The sequence below is a fragment of the Lepidochelys olivacea genome (assembly GCF_965140295.1).
Source record: "Lepidochelys olivacea isolate rLepOli2 genome assembly, chromosome: 15".
NCBI classification, from domain to species: domain Eukaryota; kingdom Metazoa; phylum Chordata; order Testudines; family Cheloniidae; genus Lepidochelys; species Lepidochelys olivacea.
In genome coordinates this window covers 14,596,629-14,618,466 of record NC_140425.1, presented here as the reverse complement: position 1 = coordinate 14,618,466, position 21,838 = coordinate 14,596,629, and the positions used below count along the sequence as shown (strand labels likewise).

At 43.2% G+C, this 21,838-nt stretch overlaps 1 protein-coding gene across 2 annotated transcripts in view; it reads right to left on the bottom strand.

The window, feature by feature from the left end:
* UPB1 (beta-ureidopropionase 1) overlaps positions 1–19,970 on the bottom strand; it is a 37,365-nt gene extending 17,395 nt beyond the window's left edge. For both annotated transcript variants that reach the window (XM_084648750.1, XM_084648751.1), the window contains exons 1-6: positions 19,733–19,970; positions 19,252–19,423; positions 16,327–16,414; positions 15,153–15,247; positions 12,719–12,880; positions 4,677–4,846 (exon numbers count right to left, since the gene is read on the bottom strand). In XM_084648750.1, coding sequence (XP_084504876.1) covers positions 4,677–4,846; positions 12,719–12,880; positions 15,153–15,247; positions 16,327–16,414; positions 19,252–19,423; positions 19,733–19,833 — 788 coding nt within the window. In that variant the 5' untranslated portion in view covers positions 19,834–19,970. The remainder of the gene's footprint in view (positions 1–4,676; positions 4,847–12,718; positions 12,881–15,152; positions 15,248–16,326; positions 16,415–19,251; positions 19,424–19,732) is intronic.
* Between the last annotated feature and the right edge of the window lie 1,868 nt (positions 19,971–21,838).

Genomic DNA, 21,838 nt, shown 5'->3' with positions numbered 1-21,838 from the left:
ACCCTCAGTTCTTTTCCAAACTGGGACTCAATTTTGGAGACACTGAAAACTCAGTGTAGTTTTAGCCATGTCAGTCCCAGGATATTAGAGACAAGGTGGGTGAGGTAACATCTTTTATTAGACTACCTTTTGAAGAAGAGCTCTGTGTGGCTCGAAAGCTTGTCTCTCTCGCCAACAACAGTTGGGCCCATAAAAGATATTACTTCACTCCCCTTGTCTCACTGAAAACGCAGGCAGCCTTCCTTTCATTAAGCATATTGAGACACAGGGATCAGATAATTCAAGAAGATATGGTTTGACAGTACCTACAGCACTGAAAAACAAGAGTGACTGGCTGTACACTCTTCTGCAAAATCACCCTCATAACAGCATGTAGCTGCCCAATATTGAGCTCCAAGGGGAGAGTGTGGGTGGATGACTCATAAGTAAATCTCAAGAAGACTCAGACACCTACAAGATGCTCATTGGCTTGATTGAAAGGACTAGGTTTATCACTCCCCCTGTTCCACCCTCCCCTCGCCCCCCTCCCCCCAACTGCTGAGCCAACCTGACAGCACGTCTAAGAAAAAGGGACTTTGTTGAAAGGCTCCTGGAAATTACAATTTCACAGAAGGAAGGAGAAATACTGTGGGAAAAGAGATGATAGCCAAGAGGTTACTACAGAACAGCTTTCTTCCATTTCCCTAGAAACTCTTTTCTGCATGGGACTCAAGAGTCCTCTTCCTGCAATAAAAATTATACCTTCAAAAAGCAACCAAGAGAAGAAAGCCAATAATCAGGAAAGCCTGGAGCACCCAGAAAAGCAATGAAGTGCCTCAGGAAGGCAGTATAATTTCTGTTTGCTCTCCTTCTAATGGGCTATAAATGGACCAACATCACAAACATTATTTTAATGGTGACATTTGTAAAGCCCACTACAAGTGACGCTGTATTTACTAAACTCTTTTCTAAGGACATTTTCCAATATTAAACAACCTAAATCAGCAGCTATCAGCTCTTATTGGGAAACAGAATTGCCTTAGGTAGTCTGAGTGACAGGATGCTGTACACTTACTGATTCAAAATTATAGTTCCCTTCCACACCACTCCAAATATACAATTCCCTGTACTGGGCTTGGCTGTGGGTGTGTGACTTATGTATTCACTATGTGCTTATTTATCAATAATCACACTCCTCTGGCTACTGCAATCTCCCTACTCTGAGTGGCTCATGTATTCAGAATTTTCAAGCTATTTGCCAGCAAGAAGATTGGCCTCACTGCTTCAATCTCTTCGGCTGATACAGAAAAATTCCAAATTTACATGAAAGAGAAGCGGAGAAATATGTGTGTGGGGGGGAGGGCGCACAGAAAATGGGACTGTCAAAAAATTTTTTTTAAATGAATCCCTTCTCCATGATTTAAAACTTTCTGTTCTTTCCTGTGCCATTCAGCAGTGCTCTTGTTCCCAGAATAATTCATACATTTATGTTTACACAGTTTACACTGGGAGAGGCCCCTCCCTTCTCTTTGTTTTTAAAGACAATGAAAGGAAAGATATATTGCAATTATTCTGGACAGACAAGCACTGCTGAGTCAGAGGAAGGGAAAGCAGGGGCCTAAAGGGGGTTCAGTTAGTTTGAAGGGGTGGATTCCTTTTGTTAGATTTTCTTCCTTCACTTTCAATTTGAATATTACATTTAAAATGTCAGTGTCTTAAAACAACTCAACGGGGCTTCCTGTTACCTTGATAACAGCCATATCCTGGGGCTGACAGACTCAAAGGCAGAGTTTATTCAGCCCAGGAAGTGGTTACCACCTCAGATAAGAAACACTACGGTCTCAGTTCTGCCAGGAGCTCTGCATGGGCAGAACTCTGCACCCCTATGGAGTTCCTTGCATTACTGGGGCCTAAGTTATTAGAATCCCCTAAGGCTGCCTACAAATGTTCTATCAACCAGCTCCTCACCTAGAGAAGGAGTGATCTTCTGAAACAGACTTAGCATTACTGAATATATTAATATTATTGTTATGCTGGGGGTTGGGCAATCACCCCACCTTGATGAAGTTGTTGGGCATGTTATACTAGTTACCTTCCATTCAGGCTAAATGAGGGGAAAACTAAATGCCCCTTTGTTTAGTGATGGCTGAAGCAATGGAAACTACTGCCCAAGGACTAGACCACTGGGCCAAGGGGTTTCATGGGGGTCTGAACACAAACACAGGGATGGGATACTGATTTGATTGCAGGGTGTGGGGAAGGGGCAGAGAGGTAGCACAAACACAACAGAAGCACACAGGAAAGGTAGCAAGGAAGTCTACCAGCCAGCCAGAGAAGCACTTGTAGTGTGACCCTGAGAAAAAGCTGAGAAAGAGCACATTTGGGTAGAGTGCTGGCTGGAAAGAGGCTTGGAACTGTGAGTAAATAACTGTCTCCTGCTGTTTGATTCCTACTGCATTCAAGAAAACAGGATTTTATGTATGTTCTTTGTAAATAAACAGGACTGCATCAAAGAAATACCCGACTCCATCATCAATTTCTCCTAATGGAAAAAAGTGGTTAGGCCAAAAAGGGTAACATTATTGTTATTTCTTATTTGTACTACATTAGCACCTAGATACCAACTGAAATTGGGGCCCCACTATGCTCGACACTCTAGGAAAAGAGAATGACACCCCTACTGAATATGCATTTGGCATAGTGGTTTCAGCGTAACATATTATCAAAGTTGTATCCCAGCCCACATACCTTGGGGAGATGTGACTCTTGGGAGATGCCAGAATGTTGACCACTGGTGATAGTGAATCTGACGGTGAACATAATGAGTAACATTTTGGGTCCTTTTGCAAAGAATGGTGTGAGTATATGGATGTTCAGATGCACATTCTGTATTCTCTCTATCTACCTTGCTGGGTTGGAGTGTTTGTGATTTTACTAATTGTGTTAATAAAACTGTTACAAATACAAAAGGTTTTCCTAAGTGTGAGTAGAAAAGGAGTACTTGTGGCACCTTAGAGACTAACCAATTTATTAGAGCATAAGCTTTCGTGAGCTACAGCTCACTTCATCAGATGCATATCGTGGAAACTGCAGCAGACTTTATATATACACAGAGAATATGAAACAATACGTCCTAAGTGTGAGTGTTGCAACCATGCATGTCGGGGCTCCCAACTGGATAGTAATTTTAATAATACTGGGCCTGATCTTGGGATGAGAACCTACCAATCCTCTGAGTGTAATCAATATAATTAATTCATAATTAACAGGTCAGGCAACACTGCTTACTAGTATAGGAGTGTACATCCTACAGAACTGGATTTCTTTTCAGATTCCACTGTCATTTGGATAAATGAAAAAGTAAATGTACTATACTGTGTGTCAAGATGATCCATTGACATATTCTGGAATACTGGACCTTAGCTAATAGATGCGCTTGTGATGCTGGCAGACCATGTGCCAGCTCATGCCAAAGCCCCAGGCCTCAGTGAATGCTTACAAATGCATATCTAGAAGCCAGGCCAATTCACTTGTGTAGCAATATAGATCAAAGTGACTACTAAATGTATGAGAGTGTATTTGGTGTTTAAATGTCATTAAAAGTAATGGGATGTTACATGCACTCTTGTAACTTATCTGTATCCCGCTGTAACAGCAAATATTTACATTGTCTATATGCCTGTAACTAAATAACCCATCAATCTGAGAAAGAAGCCTTAAGGAATGCAAATGAAGAACTTTAACAGCAAAGTGCTAATTTCAAATCAAGTGATCATTTTGTGTGATGATTGGAGATCAAAGACTCTAAATGCATTCCTTACTCTCCGTCCCCAAAGGAAGAGCCCACGTGGGTAGTGACCCTGTCAGCTTGTTTCCTATGAGAAGAAGCTAGAAGTATGGATTCAGGGAAAGATCCCTCATTTCTGGACTGTTTGGACTCTTACAGGGAAGGATACCAGATTCAAAGGGGAGATCCCTAGAGACAATCTGGGTACCTTGAGAAGACTTTTGGGAAACTGGCAGTTTATTACATCACTACCACCATTTGGAATTACAAACTGTGTCTCATCTGTACATATATTTTACCTGCTTTAACCTCTCAATAACTCTTATTTTCTTAGCTAATAAGCCTTTAGTTAGTTTACTCTAGAATTGGCTACCAGCGTTGCCTTTCGTGTAAGATCTAGGATACCAACTGATCTGGGGTAAGTGATGGTTCTCTTGGGACTGGGAGCAACCTGCATGTGGTGTGATTTTGGTGTAAGTGATCTTTTATCAGAAAGTCCAGTTTGTCTGGGGGGCGAGATAGACTAGAGAATCTAAGGGGACTGTCTGTGACTCCATGGTAAGATTGATATAGTGATCCAGGAGTTCACATCTTTATTGGGTTGGTGAAATCTAATCATAGAACACATCACCCGTTTGGGGTGTCTGCCCTGCTTTTGACAATCTGCCTTGTTGTAGGCACTAACAGTTGTGAGCCACTCCAAACTGATATCACCAAAATAAATAAATAAATAAATAAATAAAAATAAGTGTAATTCAAAACATTTTTTAAATGTTCCTGTCCAAAAGAAACATTTAGGAAAAACAAGTATGGTTTTCCTCTTTCAGGAAATGTGGGACGCGCAGGTATTTCACTCCACAATACAGCCCATCCCAAGCAATGGACAGCCCACAAGTTGTTTGTACTTTACCTGAGCTCTCCAGTAGTAGCTGAAGGGTTAAAGATAATCTCTGCTCCATTTAGACTGTACATGAGCCAGTTCAGGGGGTGATGGCGCCCAAAACAGATATTCACAGCAATCCTTCCAAACTGAGTCTGGAACACAGGGTGCCCTGTGTTGCCCTCCATATAGTAAGTAGACTAGGAAAAAACACAAGCAGGTGTCTTCAGGTACTGTCTCCGAGTTCACCCACCCCCCCGGTAGCAGCCTTTAAAATTCACTAGATCTCTGGGGCACAACAGTATGTGAAAAGACAACATCCCTCAGCCACTAAATACCTGCATTGTATGTACAGATCCAACAGAAATGTCTCTCTTGAGCTGTAGAGATCAAATTCCAGTTCCATTTCTACTTCTCTTTACTCACTGCTGGACATAAGTGCTGTGCCACCTGTCTTTTTCACATGTTCCTGAAGCAATACTGCATTCTCTACAGACTTTATTACCTGATCACCAGACCCTCCATGCCAAAATGGTAAGAGCAAAAATTACAGCTGCTGCAACTGAAAGCAAAGTGTGATGTATGGCCAGAAAGGGTTAAACATCCTGCAAAATAAATAACCCTCAAAAGACATGTGGGGAGATCATTTTTGTGTATTTATATATGTATGAGTAGGGTCAACAATGTAATCCACAGTCCCTGTCTGTGCTGTATTCTGGTAATTCAGAGATCAAAAGAACAGCACAGGAGTACTTGTGGCACCTTAGAGACTAACAAATTTATGAGAGCATAAACTTTCGTGGGCTACAGCCTACTTCATCGGATGCATAGAATGGAACATATAGTAAGAAGAGATATATATACATACAGAGAAGGTGGAAGTTGCCATACAAACTGTAAGAGGCTAATTAATTAAGATGAGCTATTATCAGCAGGAGAAAAAAACTTTTGTAGTGATAATCAAGATGGCCCATTTAGACAGTTGACAAGAAGGTCTGAGGATACTTAAAGTGGGGAAATAGATTCAATATGTGCAATAACTCAGCCACTCCCAGTCTCTATTCAAACCCAAGTTAAAGGTATCTAGTTTGCATATTAATTCAAGCTCAGCAGTTTCTTGTTGGAGTCTGTTTCTGAAGCTTTTCTGTTGCAAAATTATCACCCTTAAGTCTTTTACTGAGTGGCCAGAGAGGTTGAAGTGTTCTCCTATCGGTTTTTGAATGTTATGATTACTGATGTCAGATTTGTGTCCATTTATTCATTTGTGTAGAGACTGTCTGGTTTGGCCAATGTACATGGCAGAGGGGCATTGCTGGCACATGATGGCATGTATCACATTGGTAGATGTACAGGTGAACGAGCCCCTGATGCCATGGCTAATGTGATTAGGTCCTATGATGGTGTCACTTGAATAAATATGTGGACAGAGTTGCATTGGGCTTTGTTGCAAGGATAGGTTCCTGGGTTAGCGTTTTTGTTGTATGGTTGCTGGAGAGTATTTGCTTCAGGTTGGGGGGCTGTCTATAAGCGAGGACTGGTCTGTCTCCAAAGATCTGTGAGAGTGAGGGATCATTTTTCAGGATAGGTTGTAGATCTTTAATGATGCACTGGAGAGGTTTTGGTTGGGGGCTGAAGGTGATAGTGGAGTTCTGTTATTTTCTTTGTTGGGCCTGTCCTGTAGTAGGTGACTTCTGGGTACTCTTCTGGCTCTGTCAATCTATTTTTTCACTTCAGCAGGTGGGTATTGTAGTTTAAAGAATGCTTGATAGAGATCTTGTAGGTGTTTGTCTCTGTCTGAGGGATTGGAGCAAATGTGGTTGTATCACAGAGCTTGGCTGTAGACAATGGATTGTGTGGTGTGTCCTGGATGGAAGATGGAGGCATGTAGGTAAGTATAGCAGTCAGTAGGTTTCCGGTATAGGGTGGTATTTATGTGACCATCGCTTATTAGCACAGTAGTGTCCAGGAAATGGACCGCTTGTGTGGATTGGTCCAGGCTGAGGTTGATGGTGGGATGGAAATTGTTGAAATCATGGTGGAATTCCTCTAGGGTTTCTTTTCCATGAGTCTAGACGATGAAGATGTCATCAATGTAGTGCAAGTAGAGTAGGGGCATTAGGGGACGAGAGCTGAGGAAGCGTTGTTCTAAGTCAGCCATAAAAATGTTGGCATACTGTGGAGCCATGCGGGTACCCATAGCAGTGCCGCTGACTTAAAGGTATATATTGTCCCCAAATGTAAAATAGTTGGGGTGAGGACAAAGTCACAAAGTTCAGCCACCAGGTTAGCCGTGACATTATCGGGGATACTGTTCCTGATAGCTTGTAGTCCATCTTTGTGTGGAATGTTGGTGTAGAGGGCTTCTACATCCATAGTAGCCAAGATGGTGTTTTCTGGAAGATCACTGATGGATTGTAGTTTCCTCAGGAAGGGAACTGTGTTGTTTGGACTTCTAAGTAACCATTAAGGTAATAAAGAAGCTGTTTTATGCCGGCTTGGTAAATCTAAGTACTGGAATATCCACCAGCTTTATGGGGATTGTCTGCCCCATTCTTTGCAGTTCACTCTAATTGAGTGACCTCAGCTGGCCCCCGCTGGGACCTCAGTCACACAAGGGAGATGAAATAAGACGGTACAGAGGGAAAAGAGAACTCAGAATGGAGAGGTGGATAAAAGCCACATGAGCTTCCATTTCCGCTGGCTCAATTTACATTGCTGTCGGTGCCAACAGGAGGTAAAACACACAAACTTTGCTGCATTCAATAGATAAGTAGGGGGTTACACATTTGATAGCTTCTGTAGGCCCAGTTTATTGCACACATCAGGAGCTCCTTGCATTCCCCCATTCTATCCCACAGCTCCCTGGGTGCCATGCTCCCACCCTCACTATTTCAGGGACGCCCTGGTCTAGACCTGAAGAAGAACTCTGTGAAGCATGAAAGCTTGTCTATTCCACCAAGAGAAGTTGGTCCAATAAAAGGAGATTACCTCACCACTTTGTCACTCTCATATCCTGGGACCAACATGGCTAAAACAATACTGCAAACGTACAAAGATATACTATCAAGTTGAGTGTAAGGCCTTCACTAGGTTCAGCCAATAACACTTCTTCCTTCTCAAAATACATTCCAGTAATTCCATGAGTACCTTAGAAAATGGAGATGAATGCTATGTACTAGCTAGTAAACATGCATCACCAACTGTCACATATAACACCTGCTGTTTTCTTAATGGAACTCTGAACTACCTGTTAGGTTATGTCTTCAGAATAGAGTTAACTTGTGTAATCAGTACCTGGATCTGAGCACCCAGTGCAGCCTAGCCCAGGCACAAGCCTCACTCAAGTTACTGCATCTTCACTGGTGCTGCATTCACTTGTGTTTGTTGTAAGGACTTCTGGAGGAATATCCCATGCTTCTTTTTGCTGCAGTAAGCTGAGATGCTCTATGATTCTTTTAAAGTGAATTGTGGGAGATCTTATCTGTCCTTCTCGGCACACAGGGGGAATTGTAGGAAGGCACTGGAGGACAATCAGCACTGAAGTGATTTAACTTTTATCCTCCCTGCAACATGGACAGGTTGCCAGCCCAAAGGAGATCAACTCTTGAGCTCTTGTCTATAACCCCAGCCAGGCCAACCAGCCTGGGTTCAAAGCACCATCTAACTCAGATGAGACATTTTTATGTGTGGACAGGTGAAGGGTTAGGGACAACATCAAGTAAGACCCACAGTCAACTCTGCAGTGAAAACATACCCTTAGTGTCTTGCCATTAAAGATAAAACCTGTGATGATGTGACAGACTGTACCCCATGGTCACCATTTTTGCAAGTCTATGTTAAATTTGGTACAAGGCATGCCCTGTGAGGTATCATTTGAAAACTCATTCTGCAGAACATTAGTGTCCTGGTAAAATATGTATGGAAACATTGCATGTAAAGTTATAAGATTCTACTGTATAACATTGCTGTAATATGTTCCAAAGTTAGAGAGGCAGGCCCAAATCAGTTTTTCAGAGACAGAGACACACTGGCACCCCAGCCAGGTATCAGCAGAATCAGATGAACTATTATAGACTACCACCTAGTTAAGCAGCCATTCTGCGGCAGGAGGAAGGGGTGAGCGAGAACTTCCCCATACTGACAATGAAACAGCTAGGAGCTTCTTTGTAAACAGACTGCCTGTCACCTGACCCCCAGCTGGAGGTAATCCTTAAAGAGGGGAGAAGGGTATAAAAATAAGAAACAGAGGCCCGCAAATCACCTCTCTCCCCTCACTCTACTCAGGACAGCTACAATGTTTGAAACACAAAGGAAGCATCATTGAATTGGAGGGAGGTCCTGGCTGAAGCAATCCAGTTAGACTGCTGTAAGCGTGTGGTAAAAAAAACCTTTTTGCTTTTAAATTCACTTAGCTCGTTAAGTTAGGTATCCATTTGCAATTTATCTTTTTTTTAGGGCTCTCAAGCGATTAAAAAAATTAATCACGATTAATCACGTTATTAAACAATAATGGAATACCATTTATTTAAATATTTTTTGGATATTTTCTACATTTTCAAATATATTGATTTCAATTACAACACAGAATACAAAGTGTATAGTGCTCACTTTATATTTATTTTTGATTACAAGTATTTGCACTATAAAAAAACAAAAAAAATTTAATTCACCTCAGACAAGTACTGTAGTGCAATCTCTTTATCATGAAAGTTGAATTTACAAATGTAGAATTATGTACAAAAAATAACTGCATTGAAAATAAAACAATGTAAAACTTTAGAGCCTACAAGTCCACTCAGTCCTATTTCAGCCAATCGCTCAGACAAACAAACCCCTGACAGACGTAGCTATGCTGATGTAACTTTTCAATGTAGACCAGCCCTTACAAGGGGAATCTCACAAAACTGAGTGACTGAGCAACAACAAGGCAGATGAAATTCAACACTGATAAGTGCAAAGTAATGCACACTGGAAAAAATAATCCTAACTACACATGCATAATGATGGGTTCTAAATTAGCTGTTACCACTCAAGAAAGAGATCTTGGAGTCACCGTGGATAGTTCTCTGAAAACTTCAGCACAGTGCACAGCAGTGATCAAAAAGGCTAAAAGAATATTAGGAACTATTAGGAAAGGAATAGAAAATAAGACAGAAAATATCATAATGCCACTATATAAATCCAAGGTTTCCCACACTTTGAATACTGTGTCCAGTTCTGGTCACCCAATCTCAAAAAAGGTATAGTGGAACTGGCAAAGGTAAAAGAAGGGCAACAAAGGGAACGACTTCCATATGAGGAGAGACTAAAAGGATTAGGGCTGGTCTGCTTAGAAAAGGGACAACTAAGGAGAAATATGATAGAGATCTATAAAATCATGAATGGTGTGGAGAAAAAGTGTTATTTACCTCTTCACATAACACACAAACCAGGAGTCACCCAATAATATTAATAGGCAGCAGGTTTAAAACAAACATAAGTACTTCTGCACACAATACACAGTCAACCTGTGGAACTCATTGCCAGGGGATGTTGTGAAGACAAAAAAGATAACTGGGTTCAAAAAAGAATTAGATAAATTCCTGGAGGACAGGTCCATCAATGGCTATTAGCCAAGATGGGCAGGGATGCAACCTCACGCTCCAGGCAACCCTAAACCTTTGACTGCCAGAAACCAGGAGTGGAAGACAAGGTGAATCATTCCCAAATTCCCCTTGAAGCTCTAGTACTAGCCACTGTCAGAGACAGGACACTGGGCTAGATGGACCATTGGTCTGATCCAGCATGGCAGTTATGTTCTAATAAATATTTCTATTTCAAAACAGATCTGCCTATCTTGTATATTTTAAATTTATTTTTATTTCTCAGTCCTCTGTTTTTTCTACTATGATAGGAGAAGAAAAACAAGATTGTTATTTCTTGGGGGAATTCATCAGCTCTTGCTCTTTATTCCTCACCAGAGGTCATAATAATCTCCACAGCAACTAACTGATGTCTCAAGGAGGATTGATTTTTGTTTATTTATACAACCTCCCACACAGGGCTGAAAAGGTTAGAGAACAAATTTTTTCCCCTTTACATTTAGTTCTCATTGATTTGCCATGGATGATTGCAAGCTGGCATGTTTCTCAACCTGCTCTACGACAAACACCCAGTCTGAGAAGTCCAACTCACTGCCCTCCTCAGGTTTGGATTTTGTTACTTTATTGTTGTTTTCTCTGTTAATAAAGATCGGAATAATCCTTCCCCCAGTCTGAGCTGCTCAGACCTCACCCAAGGTCTGTCTATCTCTCTCTTTTCAGAGAGCCATGACTATCTAGGTTATATCCAGGCAGGGTAACAAGTTACCAGCAGACTATCCTTAACCCCTTCCAAGCACAATCAACACTTTTTAACAAGATGGGGTGTTTTAGGCAAACACTACTTACCCGTTACAATGAAGCTGATAGGGTTGGAATTGTCAAAATTGTTTAATTATGTTAATAGATTGTTTTGATGCTTCTCCTGGGACTCATGGTCACATAGACCACCTCCCATTGGTGATCACGTAACAACCCTGTGGCAACTGCAGCAATTTCATGCATAGAAAAGTGAAAGTACTCATATACAGTTTAGCTGCCTTTCATGCCTTTTCCAGTTTCACAGCTGGAAACAAAGAGAAACATGCAACCAGCAAGTGCTACACGGACCACAGTTTGGGAACCTCTGAGACAGAATGTTCTAGGCCCATACAGTACGAACACGGTATTTATTATGTATGGATTTAACTATTAAATAAGGTGTGAAGAACATGGAAGGTATGTGTATTAATTTGTATGAATGTTTATGTGTGTGTGTAGGGAAGGGGGAGGATTTGGTGGCTACTGTAGTGCTGGCTAAAAGGCAGCTAAGGGTTAAACCTTTCAGGAACCTGAAACAATCGCTAAAGACAGAAGTCAGTTGCCTGGTGCTCAGATAATACTATGAATCCATTGTATGAAGACTACCTCCAACCTTGCCTGGAGAAATGCATTCCAGTTTCGTCAGCTCCAGGGGCTTAGCTTGAAACATCAGGAGATCTCTGGGTAGGAAATTTCAAACAAAGGAACTCTGAAATGGATAAAAGGCAGCTTGGATCTTGAGGGACACAGCACGCTGACTGGATGGCGGGGGATGACTATGAGAGAGGCAGCAGTTGCAGGGGTGCAGCATGCTTCGTGCAGCCCAATGCTTTGGGGGTTCCTGGGTTAAGCAGAATCTATTTAAACTAGCAAGGAAAGATTAGGTTTAGGTAAGACAATATGCATTTAGGCATTTGTTATTTTTAACCCTTTTCTCTCTGCTTGTGATGTTCCTACAGATAAATAAACCATACTCTGTTTTGAACAAGCTGCTCTATGTCATTGCATTCACCAGCTGGTCACAGCTCCCTGAGAGAATTTTGGATTGAGGTCAAACCCAGCTGGCCATGCTGGAGGTACTATGGTTTATAAATAAAGGTGCTGTAAACTTGTGGTCTAGTCAAAAGTGGGATGAATTGCAGGATTCTACTTAGGGAAGTGCAGGTATAGGCCTGTCACCTGAAAGAAGCGCCCATGGAGAGATACAAAGAGATCACAGGTACAGTTCATCCCTGAACCATATAACACAAGGCTCATCAGCTTACAGGAAATTCACCAGGAGTGTGACTTCATCAGAACCCCACAACTGACACACCGTAGCTATGAATTACACAATTTTTATAAAGCTCATCAATATTTTTGTGAAGTTGCTTTGTATAGAAAAGCCCATTGGGATGATAACCTGTATTGTGGAGCAGATTATTTTGGGGAAATATTATAAAACAAAGAAAATAACTTAAAATAAATCAAAGCTACAATAGCATCTTGGGAATTCTGGTGGCATCATATTCCATGCTTGTGATTTTTGAGCGCACCAGAAATCCCTCAGTGGTATCATCATAGCCACACAATTCTACCTTGACAAAATGGACAGGACAGTTATGCAGCTACACTTTCCAACACTCTACCATATAGAGACAAGCAAGAGCTACAAAGTGAGGACAGTGTATTATAAGCAATGCTGCATCTCACCTCATTAAAATCTCCAATCCTTGGAATGTGATTTTTCCTGCTCTTCCCAAGGACAGATCCAGAGTTTGAAATCACCACTGCAGTGTTCCACAAAGTTCCTCCATGTACATCATCTCTCTCCAGAATTGGAGACACCACAACCATATTGTGTTTCTTTGCCAACTATAGAAATGAATAGAAAATCTCTATTACGGAAAAGCCTGTTATGATTAACTCTGTTTTCATCTTTTTCCCCTCAAAGTAGAATACAGAAGAGGTTTTCATTCTGTGCATTATTCTGACCTCAGCTAAGCACTAGTGATGAATATATGATGTACTGGAACTCTAGTGTTACAACATTTTTCTTGTTCAGAGAGGGATACCTCAGTGAAAACTTTCCAGTCTGAATCCTTCTGGCAGAAGCACCAAGTTCCAGTTAGATGAGTTCTGCTGTAGCAGCAGTTTTTAACCTGTAGGCCAGACCCACCCACCCAAAAGGGGCATAAGGAACTGCTGAGAAATAAGCGGGGGGAGAGGGTGTTTAATCCTGCTCTCATTCTCTCATTCTGGTACACTGCTTAGTGGATTTGCTTAACAAGAGCTGGCTGAAAAAGGTAAAAAAAAAATCATAGGACATGCTTAAAAGAACATTTTTTATTTTCTGAAAAATAATAAATCAGTTTTTCAATGAAAAACCAAAACAGAAAACTGAATTTTTTTTTCAATTTTTGTTTTACCAGTGACAAATTTTCCAAGACAATTCTCATTTCATTCCAATAGCCATTTTCCATTGAAAAAATGTTTCTACTCAGAATTTTTGACCAACTCTACTTAACAACTTGTGCCTGAGCCTCAGATTCTAAAGCTTCCCATAAACCCTTGTGCTGATTCCTGATGCCTTCTACAAAGAACTGGAGCAAAGGATTAATGAATGTATTTGCTAAGGCTTTCCTGTGAATAACTGACATGTGAAATCACAGTATGGAAAGTGGACAACTCTATGCAGACATTTATTAAATCAGTCTGGACCTAGTGATCATTTTTATTCTCTTTGCAAAGCATCTCATGTTTGGCTTTTACCTACAAGATAAAGCATTCAGGTTATCTTCAGCAGCAATTCAGAGGCACATGAAACTGAATCCAACAGTTGGGAACAAAAGGATTCAGGCAAGGCAGAGTCTTCCAAGGATGTCCCAGGAATCCACTCTCTAGAACTAAATCCCAGATTCTACTGGCCGCTCATCGTTTAAGCATTGTTTGTCCTTGTATTCTTCCTTTCATTAAATTTAGGGTTAGTAACATAACAGAAAGATGTTACACAATTTGGATCCCCAGTTATGCTAGGTATAGAACTGTGGCACTGTGCACCAAGAGCAAATCCTTTTTCGAGTAGGAATTTAAATTCCTCTTTATTGCAACAGATCAAATATAAGAAAGTCTTTGATCAACGAGTTATTGTAGTTACACAGTACATAGTGGATCCACACTTTGTAAATACATTTATGTTTAAAAGTATAGGTGCTGCCTTATCCACAGGAATCATAGCATCACAGTACCTTTTAATGTTCTAGCAAGAATATTTTGCACCAAATGTTAGTACTGATAGGTTATTTAATCTTTGGTCAAATGACATTTTCTCTTCTTTCCCCTCATGTAATTTTACTTTTCTATATGTCTGAATATTTCTTGCAGGATCTGCCCTTAGGTCATTAACCCCACATTGAGAAGTGCCCCACACTTGACCTAGGTCAGATTGAAGCTGTAAAGTGGTTAGATACACATGCTTAGTAGGTCAGATCACATCTGGGTAGATTCAGGCCCACAACAAACCTGATCATGTCAGTGAATTATTTAAGAAAGAAAAATACAACATCCCTTATAAAACAAGAAAACTGCAGCCTATTTAAGATGGCAAAAGGTGAAAATTATCCCACAATCATGCTTTCACTTAGCGATCCCTGGCCGAATGACTGCCAGCTATTAAAAGGTCACCTCCGGTGCACAGAAAGCTACATTCTGTGTTACATGTCAGAGGAAGGATGTAGAAGAATCATATGAAAGTGTTTCCCTTTCAGAACATTAGTTAATTCATCAGTTAATATTCTTTGTGTAATGCTTTGCTAATGCATGGTCTGTTCCATTCAAAAGGAATTTCTTGACTAGAAGTTAAAGATGACTGGCTGTGAAACTTATTTTCTTGTAAAAATATGGGAAAAATCAGGATAGGAAGTCTCACATATCCTACAGGGTAAAAGGCATTATAAAAATGTAAAGTATGATTTTTTAAAAACTGTTTCATATTGCACGTATATTGTCCATTTGCACTTTCACTAGCTCTCACAATACATGCTTTGAACATGCTGGAAAATTATTTTTGGTTCTTTGAGTCTTACAATGTATAAGACTGATATACAAAAAGTGACCACTACAGAATGGTATGAATTCAGCTTTTTACCTTTTGGCAGAACCTTGTTGTCAGACCATCTTCTGCTGACTCAGCAAATTCAGTCCATGGAAGCTTCTCTCTTGTACAGAATGCAAAAGGCATAGCTAGAAAAACACCAACATGAGAAGTCAATACAAAGACTTTAGATCACTGAGCTGGTATGGGGTGGGTTCTGCTTTACTTATATAAAACGGGTCAATGAAATGTGTTTAGAAGCTGCTTTTGTGTAAACAGAGAAATAATTACCACATCTGAGTATGGTATTACTATCTTCTTCTCCCTGCAAAAAGGAGTTTGATTCTTGAGAATGTGCCATTTAGGGGTCTCTAAACTTTAGATTTTCTAGGCTGCATTCTCACAGAGACACTGTGACAAGACCAGCCACGTATAGTTCCAGTGCTCTATATGCAGCAGACCAAGATCTAATTTCCTCTTACTCCACAGCCCAGCAAGGACAAGAAGTGTTGCACAGTCGCTCAGCTCTATGGAGCAAAGACAGCACCTTATAATCAGCCAACATTTGTTCAATTAAGAAGCCAGACTGAGTCCCTACTGATTTGAAATGGGAGGCCTGTCTGGCCAGAAGAGAGGTGGTTATGATTAGAGACGAAGAGGGTAGGAAGTTAGTATAGGTGCAATGAGAGGGGAAGATTACCCACTATCTCACACGGGGCAGAGGATCCCCTGAAGGCGCGTCTGAGGAAGAAACCTGCAAATTAATGACTAAGACATATTTTCCTCAACAGCCACACAGGAGGTCCTTCAATTTTGGTTTTGGCTAGTCCTAAACCCACACATCCTCCATTTTCATTTAAATATTATTTTTCTGCTGTTGGGAATCTTCCTAAATGAAACAAAACTTCCAAGAAAGAAAAGGGGAAGAGCAGGTGAAAGAACACACAGTAAGCATAACTAAAAGCATCGCCCAGATGCAGACCCTGCCTTTGCAGACCAACATGGAACCTGCACACAGCTCTGTTAACAAGGATTCTTTTAAGTTTCTTTCAGAAAATAAAGATTAGGATCAGAGGATTGTATCCTGGAATCTCTGTTTCATAGCTGCGGCGGAACATTTTTAAAATATAGGGTACCTGTTAAATGGAGAGGAATTGGCTATTTTCAGAAATTTTAGCATTTTAAAGGCAAAAAATCTGGACTTCGGGAGACTACAGAAAATACTCACTCCAAGCCTCTTGAAAGCAGATCACATTGACCCCACACATTGCAGCCACCTCCACGATCTCCTCTATTCGCCTGTGCAGTGCAGCCACCTGGTTATAAGAAATTTGAGTCTATAAAAATTCATACATCATAATTCACTTATAACATTACGGTTTTGGTTCTGCCACCTTTGTTCACACTAAGCAGTACCATGCTTGGCACTTCACCCCATTCATTTCAGTGAGAGTACTTGTAGGGTAAGTTACTGCTCAGTACAAGCAATGGTTGCAGAATTAGGCCCTAAAGAGTTAGGGCATTTTTAAAGGTATTTAGGGGCCTAAACATTCAGATAGGTGCCTAATGGGATTTTCAAAAGCACATATCTGCATCTTTAATGCACATATAGGGATTAAAGGCCAGTTTTTCAAATGAATCTAGGTGCCTAGAGATCTATAAACCCTAAAAGAGTGACACAGAAAAAAACATTTTGATGCTGTTTTGAGATGTGACACTTAGCAATGTGAATGAGTAAGCATAATACCACCAGAGGTTAGACCAGCCTATTGAATTGATATCTGTGCATCCTGCAAGCACATGTAGATTCCAGATCTTCCCCTAAAATACCAGCCCAGGAGCTAGCAGAGTTGTGAACTGACAAAATGCTTGTTGGAGCAGTATGTTGCTTCACTCTTGAGCCCCATACATCTGACAACTTCGACCAGAAGTTCTTTGACTAGAAGTTAGGAGGCCATCTCCCTATGGTTATCTGTGGGACAGTTGCCTATGTTTGGATAAAGGAGAGATGGGATGATCAGGGGCAGGGATGGCCATGGACTGGCTACTCCTGAAACGCAGACAAGCTCCTCCTTTTGGCATATGCTCTGGGTCTAATGAGAGAAGCTCCTGCTCTGAGGCTTGAAATGCACACACGCACGCGCACACACACACACACAGAGTTAGTAAAGACGCTTCAGTCAGTAATATACAAGTTATTACCCTCCAAGCATGTTTTAATGCATCCCTTACAAGAACCAAGCAGTGCACCAGTGATGGCCTGTTCATATTTTTCTTTAAGTACTTAAAAATCTTTACATAGGAACTCCTCTCACTGGAGAACTCTAGTTACAAAGAGGCATAGGGGCAGTGGCAACGAGATTTGGAGCCATTCATATATATATATTCATCTCAAATCCAACCCAGACTGATACTGACCAAAGAGATATAACAGCTGTGTAGCGTTATGCAAAATGACTTGGTGGTCTCAGGCCAGTTTCTAGTAAACAGGCATCCACATAACAAATGGCAGCAACTGGCACTCTTTTTGGCAGACACCACAGAGAAAGCAAGAACTTGACTAACACAGAGAATGAGCTACTCTCTCTCTCCAAAATACAGTGTTGAGTGAAATTTCTGCCCTGTGAATAAATTGGACTATTGGTCTAGCATATTTCACAAATGTGGAATTCACCTTTATTTTGCTTTTAAAAGACTTCATAGATTTACATAAAACTTGCACCTGTGCATCTTGTATCACAGACATGCCAGTGTTCTTCTGGTGAAAGACTCCCCTCAGACCTTTGACTTACTGCTGTATAAAGAGTCTTAGAGCGTAGAATTTATACAAATCACCAACTCTGCATTCTGCAATCATCAACTTTCAATTCTCTGAACATGAAACCTTTCTGGTTCATTTGACAGGTAAAGGCTTTTAGCTTAGAAAGCCAGCAACTAAAATATTTAGCTTCAAGAAAACTACAAATAGCTCGGGCGAGTCAATAAGTAAACAATACACATGAGATTTTCTGATGGAGCTGCATGTTCTTCTTTGAGTAACAAGACTTCTTGGCCATTTACCATTCAACAAGTCAAATCCAAGGACATTAGGTAACATAGGCCACAAAACTGAGAGCGGACAACACAAGAAATGCAGAACTGATAGTGTGACATGTGAAAGTCAAGGGGGGTGAGGTAATATCTTTTATTGGAACAGCTTCTGTTGGTGAATGAGACAAGCTTTGAGATACGCAGAGGTCTGGGAAAGGTACTCAGGGCTTGTTCTCACGTACAGTAATGCAGCTATGCTGTGGTAGCGTTTTAGTGAAGATGTTCCTATGCCAAAGAGAGAGCAGCGTAGTTAATCCACCTCCTTGAGAAGCTCTCCCGTCGATGTAGTACGGTCTACCCGGGAGAGGGCGGGGGCGTGGAAGAGAATTGTAGGTCAGTAGCACTCAAGGGTGTGGATTTTTCACACCCCTAAGCAACATAATTATACCGATATAGGTCTCTAATGTAGACCTGGACTCAGAGTGTCACAGCTCAGTACAAGGTAGAACAGATTGTGAAATATGAGGAGTTAACACATTGCAAGAGATCCTTCAGGATGATGTGCACAATTTCTCTGCAATGTGCACAAAATCACCTCTGCAATCACTGGACAAAGAAGCGTTAAGGGGTTACTTACTGTTGTAATGAGACACAAGACCAGTCTCGCTAAGAGCTTGTTTATAGTACCACTAAAATCATAATTTACATCGCTCAGGGGTGGGATGCTCTCCTCTAGGGTTGCCAATCCTCAAGGATTGTCCTGCAGTCTCCAGGAATTAATCTTTAATTAAAAGATGATGTCATGTGAGGAAACCTCCAGGAATATGGCCAACCAAAGCTGGCAAGCCTATCTCCTGCCGACACAGCTTCCTCCTCTCAGTGGGGTGGAGTAATTACCTCCATGGGAGAGCGCTCCCCTGTCAACACAGTGTGTCTTTCCCAGACCTGCTACATCCATCCCTGCAGCTGTGCCACTGGGGGGATGGGGGAGGTAGTGAAGACAGGCCCTAAGGAGTCCATGATTTCAGTGTCACAGAGCTGGGAATTTAAGCAGCCAGGCTCATGACAGGTGTTGATCCAGCGGAGGAGCTGGAGCGGGCTGACCCAGAGCCCGTGACCGTACCTGTTCCGCCACGGGTGTATCTGTGGGCAGGGGGATTTTATTCTGAACCAGCCCCACTCGGACAACGCGGGGCTGCCTCAGCTGCTCGGGCGCCGCTCCGAATCCACAGCCCTGCAGCTCAAACGCCCTCTGGCCCGCGGCCGACAGAGCCGCCGCCGGCAAGGCGAGTTTTCTGAAACGGCAAAGGAGCGGAATCAAGGGCGCGCGCGCGCGGGTGGGCAGCGCGAGCGCGAGCGCCGCGCGCCCGCCAACCGCCAGGCGGGACAAGGCGGCTGCTGGAGGCTGCGCGGCCACCACCCCTCAAGCCAAACCTGAGGCCCAAAGGCCTCCAGCACCAGCCACGGCCACGGCCACGGCCACGCCCCCTCCCCCCGGCTCGGTTACGCCGCCCGAGCTAAGGCACCCCCCACCCCGGCCTCAGTCCCACTGCAACGCGGGCCGCCGGCGCAGGGGCTGCTGGGAGCTGTAGTCCCTCCCGCACCTGCTCAGGCTCCCGTAGAGGATCCGCTTCACTTCGCCGAGCTCCTCGGGGGGGAGGTGCCGCTCCAGGCATTTCTCCAGCGAATCCAGACCCCCCGCCATGGCGGCTCCGAGGACAAGGGAGGCAGCGGTGGCCACCAGCGGACTGCACGGGACCGGGCAGGCTAAGTGACCGTTACGCTCCGGCGGCCAGCCCGGCACTCCCGCGAATGAGACCGTTGGCCCGCGGGACACGCCCCCGCCACCACCCCTCAGGGGGGTTTTGGCGCGTTCCCCTGCTCGGGAGGGGCCCGCTGAGGGGCTGGACGTGCGAGACCTGGTGGGGTCACGGGGATGGTCGCTCGCTGGCTGCAACCTGGGCAGAAGCAGTGCCAGCTTGTCCCCCAGGGCCCCGCCAGCCTGCCTCTCACAGCGCCCTGGGGGTAGCACCGCCATGGGGATGGGGATGGGGTGGGGGCACTGACCGTCTCCATGGTCCGTGCACTCTTTTGTGGCCGCCCACCCAGGGTTGGTTGGGATGTGCCCCTCTGGCCTAGCCTGTCGCTCACTGAGTAGATGGCACCCAGCGCTGAACGGGTGCATCTCCTACCAACCCCTTGGAGCTGTGCAGGCCCTCCGCTTACCCCCTGTTCCCATTAGAATCACTACGGGGCGACGGCCCCTGCCATGCCCTGGCTGTTGATCTAAAAGATCTGCTATAGGTCCTATGTTGGGGGAAGTTCTATAGCCCGTGTTATACAGGAGGTCAGACAAGGTGGTCACAAAGATCCCGTCTGGCCCCCTCAGCCTCTAATCCCTGGCTAACCTAGAACCAGCACACGGGCACAACACACTCTTAAGAACTTTTAAGATGTCCCATAAGCAAAGCCACAGTATGGGGAGGGGAGGAAAAGAGGGAGTATCACAGTTTACAGAAAATGTCATGCGTCTTGTGATGTGTATCATTTTTAATAGCAAAAAGACACCACACAGCAGCCAGAAACAGTAATGATTAACCTAGTCCTCAACTTGGCTTTGAGCCCCAGGTTATCACTGGAAAATCATCCCAGAGCCAGAGAGAATCAATCTACCACACAAAGGACAGCTCAGACAAAATAAGGAGGCAATGTACCAGCCTCCATTTAAACACCAATCTGGGACAAGGAACAGTGGGTATGAATAAAGGATAGTTCCATTAGTAAGTACCAAGAGGCCATCCTGTTTAAACCTCATTATTCCCACCAGAGTCAATAACTATTGGCCATGCTTTCTGCTTCTAGGTGTTATTGTGAAATGAATAATGTGTAAGCATTTTGTTCCCATGAGAAGATTGGTTACAGAGTCCTGTGACTGTTACAAATGTCTTAATAGATCAAAACTATGACTTTTAGAGTCTTTTCTTTACGTCTCCTACAAGACATGGTGTGATGAAATGGGGGTATTTTCTTGGTTTTTTCAACAGTTTGCATACAGAGGGGGTGGAACTCAGTTTCCCTGGGTGTTACTGGTTTAACGAGGTGATGGGAGAGGGAGTTTGTTGTTACAGAGGCCCAGCGACGGAACTTGGGACCCCAGCCAACTACCGGGAGAATAGATACCCCAGCGATTGGTGACCGAGTCACCAGGAGGCCCAGCTCGGCCAACACAGATGGTTCTGGCCAGTGGGAAGACAATGGGCTGCAGAGAGAGGACCCCAGTGACCTGGCCAGCTGGGTCCAGCTAGTGGGGAACAAAGGATGGCTGAGAGGAAAGGAGGCCCAGGCGACCCTGTTTACTTGGGCAAAAGACAAAGGAGAAAGGCGGGGCTTGGGAGCAGGTGATATTGGATGCCCAGCTGGAAAGCAGGAGGTCTCTGAGCTGGAGAGGGAGAGAAAGAGAGCCCACGTGGATGTAGGGGAGACTTAGATGTACTGTGCTGAGGGAGGCCAGGCCTGAGGGCCCTGAGAGTTTCCTATGCTGTGTTCAGACACTCAATAAACCCTCCTGTTTTACATTGAATGAGAGTCGCTCCAGTCTAAAGAACAGGGTTGCATTATTCCCTCTGGGAGTGGAGGCCCTGGGGTTCCAGAGCGAGTGGACTCCCTGAGCGGGCCCATGGCGAGAGACAGGTGTGCTAAAGGTTCAGAGA